At 56.4% G+C, this 9,075-nt stretch overlaps 1 protein-coding gene across 1 annotated transcript in view; it reads right to left on the bottom strand.

The window, feature by feature from the left end:
- Nucleotides 1-360: 360 nt before the first annotated feature.
- Pdgfa (platelet derived growth factor subunit A) overlaps nucleotides 361-9,075 on the bottom strand; it is a 25,986-nt gene continuing 17,271 nt past the window's right edge. Inside the window, exons 5-7 of the mRNA XM_048785187.1 lie at nucleotides 3,227-3,353; nucleotides 2,723-2,790; nucleotides 361-1,112 (exon numbers count right to left, since the gene is read on the bottom strand). Of these exons, the coding sequence (XP_048641144.1) occupies nucleotides 2,735-2,790; nucleotides 3,227-3,353 (183 nt within the window). The 3' untranslated portion in view covers nucleotides 361-1,112; nucleotides 2,723-2,734. The remainder of the gene's footprint in view (nucleotides 1,113-2,722; nucleotides 2,791-3,226; nucleotides 3,354-9,075) is intronic.

The raw sequence follows: 9,075 nt of genomic DNA, 5'->3' as shown, positions 1-9,075 counted from the left end.
TTGATGGCTTTCTTTTTTCTTTTGGTTCAAAAAAAAAAAAAAGAACAGCAGGTTTGCAGGTAGACAAAACCGATAATATTAAAAATACAAACTTCACCTTTACAAATCAAAATGAAAAGGACAAAGAAACCACACACACACACACACATTTCTGTTAATACAGGCAAAGCACAACATTTTACCAAAAATAAAGAATCTAGGTTCTGCCCCGATGCCCCTGCAGGTGGGGAGCCCGCATCATCGGGAAGCCACTCTGCTCGATGGCTTGCGTGGAGTCCTCTCGAAATGGCTTAAATCAGAAAAAAAAAATAGGGAGTATGTGGGGCGGTGGGACACAGGAAAGTCAGAAGCATGTAGGAATGATGCATAGGTGGGTATACCGCGTTTATTTTAATACATCTCATTAGTTTGCATCTTGCTAGGAAAAATACCGTCGCTCTGTCCTGACAGTTACAGCAGCCTCGTGTGTTATCGGCGTAAATGTCATCCAAGAGATAATTAAAAAAAGGTTGGGGGGGAGGGGTGGGAAAGCTAGGCAAAGAGTAAAAAGGAAAGCTCCGTAACTTTACGGTGTAAAAAAAAAACCCATTAAGGCTCCCAGGAGGGTCCCACAGACTGGAGTGCTGCAGCGAGGGGGTGTCCACGTGGTGATCCAAGCCTGGCTTCTCCACACCAGGCTCCGACTCAGCAAAAGCACCGCGGCCCACACAGATCCACCCGCGAGCCCACTGCGCTTCGCCGCGAGCCCACTGCACTTCACCCCGCGCTGGGCGGCCCTTCCGCCGAAGGCTTAGATGTTTTGGAGTCCGTTTTTTGTTTTTGTTTTTGTTTTTTGTCGTGTTTTGTGGTTTGTTTTTTCTCTCTCTCTCTCTGTCTCTCTGACAAGGAAGCTTACAGTTTCTCCGAGTGCTACAATACTTGCTTTGCTGTCACACTGAACAAATGTACACTGTCTCTTTGTTCTCCAGAGTGCTCTTGGACACAGTTTTTCACGGAGGAGAACAAAGACCGCACGCCGGCAATAAAGCACCGTACATAGTAGGTTCAGGAATGTAACACGCCATGTACATCCGTGTCCCAGGAGAGGGCTGCTGCTGATCCTCACCTCACATCTGCAAGGAAGAGGGGAGACAGAGGCTCAGAGGTTGGGCCACCAGGCACATATCACTGAAGCAGTTGAACCCAATCAAGGGCACCCACGGTGTTAAGTCTGAGGATTTAAACTTGCCAGTGCAATTTGAAGAATCAAATTGGCCATCTTAACCATGGTGGCCATATCCTGAAAGAATTGGGACTAGGCTCATAGCATCTCACAGAAGAACGTGTTTTTGAGAGCAAACTCCACGCTCCCATTGTACAGGCAGGGAAACTGAGGCCCGGAAGGGTTCTTTGGCCCTCCCCCCTGCCTTCCTTTCTTTCCAGCATAGGTCCTGGACATGACTTCTGGAGCTCTGGCAGCGATTTTGGGCCTTGCAACTAGCTGAGGGTGGATGTCACCAGCCCCAGACAGAGAGATCCCTTGAGCCAGACTGATCTACATTGGGCTCTTTTGTTGTTGTTGTTATTACTTCCAATGCTGGCAATGGAACCAGGGCCTTATGTATGCTAAGCAGGCGCTCTATCTCTGAGCCACACCCCAAGCCCCAACCAACCTCACTTCTGCATCCTACATTCCAGCATGTGGTCCCCCTGTGGCTGGAGCCTGAGTGCTCCCTTTCACTGAAGGGGAATAAACCCCGGGGACAGGCAGGGAACCACCCCTTTGCCACACCCTGGGCTGTGGAGGCCCTGGCTGAGCATTGCTGGGCTGCTTCAGGGATGCCAAGTGGGTGCTTTCCTCCCACAGGGTCCTCACAAATGGCCCAACCCACAGGCCTCCAAAGCCCCTTGGACCGGCCGACTTCCCCAGCCACATGGCCCAACAGGAGCCAGGGCTCTCAGACACACTATCTCTGAGGAATCTCCTCTCAGTCTACAACAACTATTTGTCTTGGATGCCAGAGAGGCCCACGTGCCAGGAGGAAGGGCCAAGCCAGCCGGGCTCCAGGCTCCTGAGCCAGACAGGCCAACCAAGGTTGGGAAGGCCCAGAGCCGCCCTCTTCCTCTGGGAGGCAACAGCCCCGGTGGGGTTTCTGGGAGACTCTTCAGAGGGGCTGCTACCTTGGCCCTTCTTTCTCTCCCCCACCTGCCTTTTCTCTCCCAGCCTAGAGTATTAGTATGACTTTTGGAGCTTGAGCAGTCACTTTGGCCCATGAGGCAGCTCTGACACCTGGGACAGCCACACCCGCCTGGCTCTTCCCATCTCTACCTGAGCATCAGAAACTTCCACCCTCGCTCCATCTCTGATGTTGCTGATGCCCAAGAGCCAACATCCCTGTACATTTATAAAGCACTTCCAGACCCACTGAGCCTTCGACAACCCAGAGCTGGAACCAGTTAGGCCTCAGTTTCCCCAGCTGCCAATGGAGGGGGCAGGAGGTGGTCCCACCACACTGCTCCAGCACCCCAAACCTTTCCACTCGTGTGTGATGCTCTGCAGCCCAATCAGGAAGAGCAGAGCAAAGCCAAGGAGGGGGAGAGCTGCGAGGAGCCCGCACCCAGCAGACACCCAAGCACACAGCCCAAGGCCTCGCACCCGCCCCAGGGAAGCTGATTCGCTGCAGTGATCTGTGGATTGGCCTCCCATCCCTGCAGCATCCCAGCGCCCGCTGGCGGGGCCTACCTGGCTGGTGCTCTAGGTGGGTTTTAACCTTTTTCTTTTCCGTTTTTTACCTGACTCCCTACGCCTTCCTGTTAATGAAAGGGCAGGGACCGTGAGCGGCCTCGGGAGGCTGTCCAGCAAAGCTGCAGCAATAAATACCTGAGGTGTTTATCTTTCTGAAAGAAGCTCGATCCGCCCTGGCATAGAGACACTTCCGTGTCCCCTCCTTTGCACCTGGGGCTGGCCCAAGAGCAGGTCACAGCACCTCAATGCTACTGGGCACACTGCCCTGCAGGGTGGAGGCCAGGACCCCATCACAAGGCCACCACCATATCCAGTGCCCCCTCTTCCCATCAGTTCCTCCTGCCCACCCAAACAAGGGCTTGGCAGCCATGCCTCACCTGCCCATGCCCAGCGCCCTGAGAACCCAGGGAAAGACCCCACCAGCCTCACTCGGGCTGAACCCTCCTCTCCAGCTAGCCCTGGGGCTCATCCTGTGCTCCCCAGGGAGCAGCTGCCACTTACCGGTCTCCTCTTCCCGGTGGTCTGGACTCAGGCTGGAGGGTGCGCACGCACACTCCAAGTGCTCCTCCAGCCTCACCTGGACCTCTTTCAACCGCGGCTTCTTCCTGACGTATTCCACCTTGGCCACCTGCCAAGACAGCAGAGCCACTGACACCTGGGGGCTTGGAACACCATGAGGTGGAGCCTGATGGCTTGGCCCTCCTCAGGCTGAAGACAGGGAACAGCCCAAACTTGACCTCCAACCTCCAACCTCCCCTCCCGGGGATCCTCCCTTGAGTTGGGAGGGCAGGGGTGCCAGGTGCAAACAAACTTGGTCCCATTTGTTTAAATTAACCCAAAGGTTCACGTATGCCTGGGAGGTCTGAGGGCTGCACATGGCTCAGGTGGGCAGGGAAGGCATCTGCTTCCATGTTTACCTGCCCCAGGAATGTTTCCAAATGTGTGTTTTATGACTAGTGCGGAGAAAGAAGCCCTGGCTGGAGACAGAGCCCTGCCGCTGAGCTGGACTGGTGCTGGACCTGCTGTAGGGAAGTTTCTGGCCCCACCTGCCTATAGCCCTCTAAGAAGTTTTGACTGGACTCCAGGGGCCAGAAGATGACTGACCCTACGTGGTCCCAGCCACTATGGAGACCCACAGCCACTGACCAACTCCATACCAGGCCTGAGGCTCTCCTTGGGCTCAGAAAAGGCCTGCCCTGCCCGTCTCAAAAACATGGGGCAGAGACCCCGGGCTGCCACAGTGGCCACTCGAGGTGGATCCAGGAGGAGTGGGTACAAGGCCACGATTTCAAATGCAGATTGCTTAGAGGCCATTCTGACCTCAGCAGGAGCACCTCCACATCCAGCCCCCAGCTCCCTGGGCACAGAACAAGAAGGTGGACCTGCCCCACAGCCCACTCCACCACCACCACCCCCCCCCCGAGTAGCTGCAGGAAAAAGCAGAGGGCCCCAGGCCCAACCTCTGAGTTTTCAAAAATGGGGGACCAGAAGCCAATCCCTAGCCCTGCGGGACAGGCGCTGCACCCTAGACCACACACACTGGATCACAGGAACACAGCTCTACTTTCATGTGCACCTGTATAACACACACACGTGCCCAACATGAGAAGCAAGTTCACGGCCATGCACACACGTCCATAATGCACACCCCCATTATGGGAAGCAAGTCCCCCCAGCAGCTCCTTTCACCCCAGGACAGATGAGGAGCTGTCTGCCCAGAGAAGCCGATCTCTCCTTGGTCAAGTGCAAAGACCAACACTCATTTAGCCCTCAGACCCTCCAAGGAGACAGGAGTATCATCTCCATGGCCAGAAAAGGAAACTGAGGTTTGTGGAAGCCAAGATGGTCCTAAAAGCAAGAGTGGCAGTCTGACCCTAACCACTGGGCTGTCCTGCCTGCCACCTGGAGTACAGGCAGGTAAAGCCAACCCTGAGGTGCTGGGGACCAGGCTCTGCTGAACCCTGCCGTGGCTGCCACCTCGGCTGAGCTAATGATTAACCCGGAGTGCAAAGGGTGCCGGGTGCCTGGCGGGTGTATGGACTGGCGTGGGCTCTCAGGTGTGAACACAGGCTGCCAGGTATGAGCTCAGACTGCAGGGCGTGGCTGGGGGCCAGGGGTCAGCCCTGAAGGTTTCGCTACGTCAGGAGGTGGGAGAGATGCTGGCCGGGAGGAAGGCGCGTAGGCCGTGCCCGGGCTTCCCTGCCAGGGTGTTCCACCAGGTACCTGCGTGCAGCAGCCTCGGCCAACCTACTCCTGCCCTCTTTCCCCAGGTTCATGGCCCAGGAGGAGGAGCCTATGAGCTGTGCTGTGCCCTCAGACACGTTGGCCTCTCCTGTGAAATGGGGACATCAAGCACACCCACCAGGGAGCTGGGGAGGGATAAGGTGCCCAGGACTGGGACAGAGCCAGTGCCACACGTACAATGTCTCAACGTGAGGCCCCCCCTCCAAAACCAGCCCAGGCTCTGCTCAGAGAGGCCAGGCCTGGAGACCCCCAGGGGCTCCAGCAAGGCCCCCTCTCCAGTCCTCAAGCTCCACACAGCAGCTGTGGCCCCCAGCCAGCAGAGCAGTGTCTCAGAGACCTTCCCTTTGAGGATGGGACACTTCCCCTCCTCAGCAAGACTCTAGAACAGCAGAGGTTCATTCACCCTGCACCCAGCCATACCCCCACTGTCCAGGAATCAGATTCCAAGTCTGTCTCCATGCTAATTGCCTGGGGACTGGGTGGGGGCTCAGGGCCTGAGTGGGGCTCCCCAAAATGTTGTAGTCTCTATTTTCACAATCGGCTTTCGTGAATTGGCTTTTGCGTAATATATGCACAAAACTGAGCCCAGTAGCCTTCACCCTCCTAGGAGGATCTGTCTGGGTGGATGCTCTGCTCCCAGACACCCCTGGCCTCTGCGGTAGACGAGAGGAACAGGGCAGGGCTATTAGAGCCCTGGGGTCAGGCTCAGGCAAGGTACTTGTCTTGCTCTTGGCCTCAGCCCTCCGGGTGGCACAGCCTTTTTGATCAACAGTAGATGCCCCAGCAGGGCAGACACTAGGGCCTGGGCTAGGCCAAGACCACCCACCAGGCCAACCCCCAAGCTGGTAGCAGGCTTGCTCTTCTCCAGAGACAGGTGGGTGCCGTGAGCAGGGTGGGGTCTCAGCAATGCCACCCTTGTGGTCCCAGAGGGACACAGATGGGGCCGCTCCAGTCTGGGGGTACGCTTTCTCTCCAGACAGCCCCATGTTTATCAGAGAAAAACAGACAGCGATTTATGATTGCACCTGCTCCTGGGTCTGCAAGAGTACTGGCTGCTCCACCACCTCTGTCTGGCCAGGAAATGGCTACATTTTTCTCCCAAGAACACGTTACGAATATTAAATTCTCAAAAGCCTTCTTCACGAAAGCCAATTCTGAAAATAGAGACTACAACGTTCTGGGGATCCCTATTAAGGCTCCAAGGCCCCACCCAGTTCCCAGTTTGGGTCATTGTGCCCTCAGCACTCGGTCCCTCCCTCCCTTCCTCCTCTTTCTGAGACAAATGGGCTGCACTTTCTCACACCCAACATCCTAATTCCCATTCTTTCAAAGACATCCACTTATATCCACTCTAGTAAAGCCACCAAAATCCTCCGGTCACTGTCACCCTTCAGAGACCTCCCCTGAGGGATGGTCCTGACCATTCTAGAGCTTCGGGACAGAGCAGATACAAACTCCCATTTATTGAGCCCAGCCATGTGACCCTTACAGCAGGCATGAGCACCGTGTGGCCCATTTTACAGGAGGAAATGGTATAGACAAGCAGGCAGCCCCACTCAGGGTCCCCAGGCTTCAAATCCCAGGCCCTTCTGTTTTCTAGAGATGGAGATCTCTCCGAATCCAGGAGACCCCTGCTTAGCCAAACCCCCACTGAAGCCCTGCAGGAGTGAGCCATGGGTCTACAGGACCCGCAGGTGTCCTCCCCCAACCCAGGAGGGAGGCCAACACCAGACTTCAAACGGGTATGAACAGGAGCCCTGCTGGGCCTGCTCCTAAGGCCCAACCCAGCATCTCAAATGCAGTGACTCCAGACTTTGGGGCTCACAGCCTGACAGGCACCACTATCCACCATGCTGACACCCAGCCTCCTAGTGCCCCTGCCTCTCCCACACAGGGAAAGATGCTGAGACCCCTTCACCAGAGACCAAGGCTACTACTACCACCCCCCTCCCCCAGACCCTGCAGAGGACCCCAACAATGACTGAGGGACCCACTGGGAACTCCCCCAGAACACCATTCTGGCCTCCACCAGGGAGGGAGGCCCATCCTTGGTGCCTGGTGAGAAGACTCTTCCAGAAGCCTGAGGTCCTGCCCAGCAGAGCCACAGCCCAGCCAGAGCTGTTGTGGAGATGAGCCAACTGAATCGATGAACCGATGCCCCAGCCCCTGCTCTTGAGGCTGCCTTAAAAGGCACCAACCCAAAGCTTTCCTGGGCAGCAAGAGCAGCCTCCATTTCTGGCAGGGCCAGAGTAGATGGCAGCTCAGAGCTGGTCCCCACCCCTAACCTCACAGTGGCCCCCAACCAGTGCAGGCCAGGGGTGGACACTGCTAGGTAAAAACCATCACAAGCTACTCACTCTGGATTGGGACTTTGGGCCTCAGCTCTGTCCAGGCTAAACCACTGGGACAGCTCTTAGGCCAGGCATGTCCAGTAGCACCGACACCCACTTCTGCTCCCTTCGCCCAACCCCTATGATAGAGGTCTGGAGGAGATGCTGACAACGTGAAGCAGGTCAGAGAAGCATGGCTAGGACCCCTGGTGGCCTCTCCCCAGGGCTGATGGCCAATGATGGCCTAGCAATCCTTGCAGGTGCTAGGCCCACAGAGAGGCCTCCTCTCTACACGTCCCCACAAGAGATAGGAAATCCCAGCCCAGGTGCCATGCTGAACTGGGGCAGTGGCCAACACACCTAGGTCCTTGAGCTTCCTCCTAGAAGTCACAGGAGACTGGCCATCCACCCCAGCCACACCACCAGACTCCCAGAGCCTGATTCACCAGCCCGGGTGCCCTTCCCAGCCTTTCTGCCATCTACATGACAAGGGACTTGAAAATGTTCTTCCAAAGACCATAAAGACTGGAGTTCCAGGTGGACAGGGTTGCCATAGGCCTCCCCAGCTCCCCCTGAACCCAGTTGGCCCCTTGCCCACATACAAGTGCTTGGCTCCAAATAAGTCCATGTTCCAGGCCCATGTGCCTCTGTCCAGGTCAGGACAGGCCTCCTGCTTGGCTTCCACAATGGGCCTCCAGTTCCTGCTGACCTCCCTGCCTCTACAACAGCCCCCAGTGTCCGGGGCCAGATGTTCCCCTGAAGACTTATGGGTGAGCAGGGGGAGAACTTTCCCAGGAGGGAGGGCCAGGCTCCGGCGGCAAGACTCTATCCCCTCAGGCTGGCCACCTTACTGGGCAGACAAGACCCACAGGGCCAAAAAGCATGACCCCTACATAGTGCACAGAAGGGGCCTTTCCCAGGGAGGGCATCTCTGAGGGCGCCAGGCCAAAAGACCTCGAACCTACCTGGCTCACTAGAGACCAGGGAGGGAGGCACCACTACCGTGCTGGGAAGGGACACTCTTTGTCCTCACCCCCAAAGAAACAAAGGTGGGAATGTGGGAAGTCCCAGAAGCTGGAGGCCATAGGAACAGCCCAGCCCCTCAGTGCCCAGTGCCCACATAAGACATCTCACCTGGATCTGACCTATGCCTGTGCCCAGGAGACAACAGGTATCCCAGCCTCTCAAGACTATGTGACCCCACCCCCACCCCCGCTGCCATCCTGCCACCGCCAACATACCACTGATAAGAACCCTGAGGCCCAAGGAAAGGGCCAGGGTCACACAAGGAGAGATGGCCTGGGCTCACGCTAAGGGAGAGATCCCTGGCCACTGAAGCCTGGAGAAGTGAGTCAGCCTCCAGTGTCTGACCTACAGACAGGAGAGTTCCCCAGACAAGCCCTGAGCCCAGGGAAACCCTTGGGCCCTTGAAGGGGAGTGCCAGTCTGGAATTTGCTCACTCAACTTCCAGGGCTCTGTGAGGACCAAGTCCTGGAGATCAAGATAAGTCTTAGCTAGCCGGCCCAGTGATGCACACCTGGAGTCCCAGCAGCTCGGGAGGCTGAGGCAGGAGGATTGCGAGTTCAAAGCAGCCTCAGCAACTTAACAAGGCCCTAAGCAACTCAGCAAAACCCTGTCTCTAAGGGCTGGGGATGTGGCTCAAGCGGTAGCGTGCTCGCCTGGCAAGCGTGTGACCCGGGTTTGATCCTCAGCACCACATACAAACAAAGATGTTGTGTCCACCAAAAACTAAAAAAAAAAAAAAAAAAAAAAATA

This window comes from Marmota marmota, unplaced genomic scaffold (assembly GCF_001458135.2).
Source record: "Marmota marmota marmota unplaced genomic scaffold, marMar, whole genome shotgun sequence".
NCBI lineage: Eukaryota > Metazoa > Chordata > Mammalia > Rodentia > Sciuridae > Marmota > Marmota marmota.
This window is presented reverse-complemented; position numbering and strand designations above follow the sequence as displayed.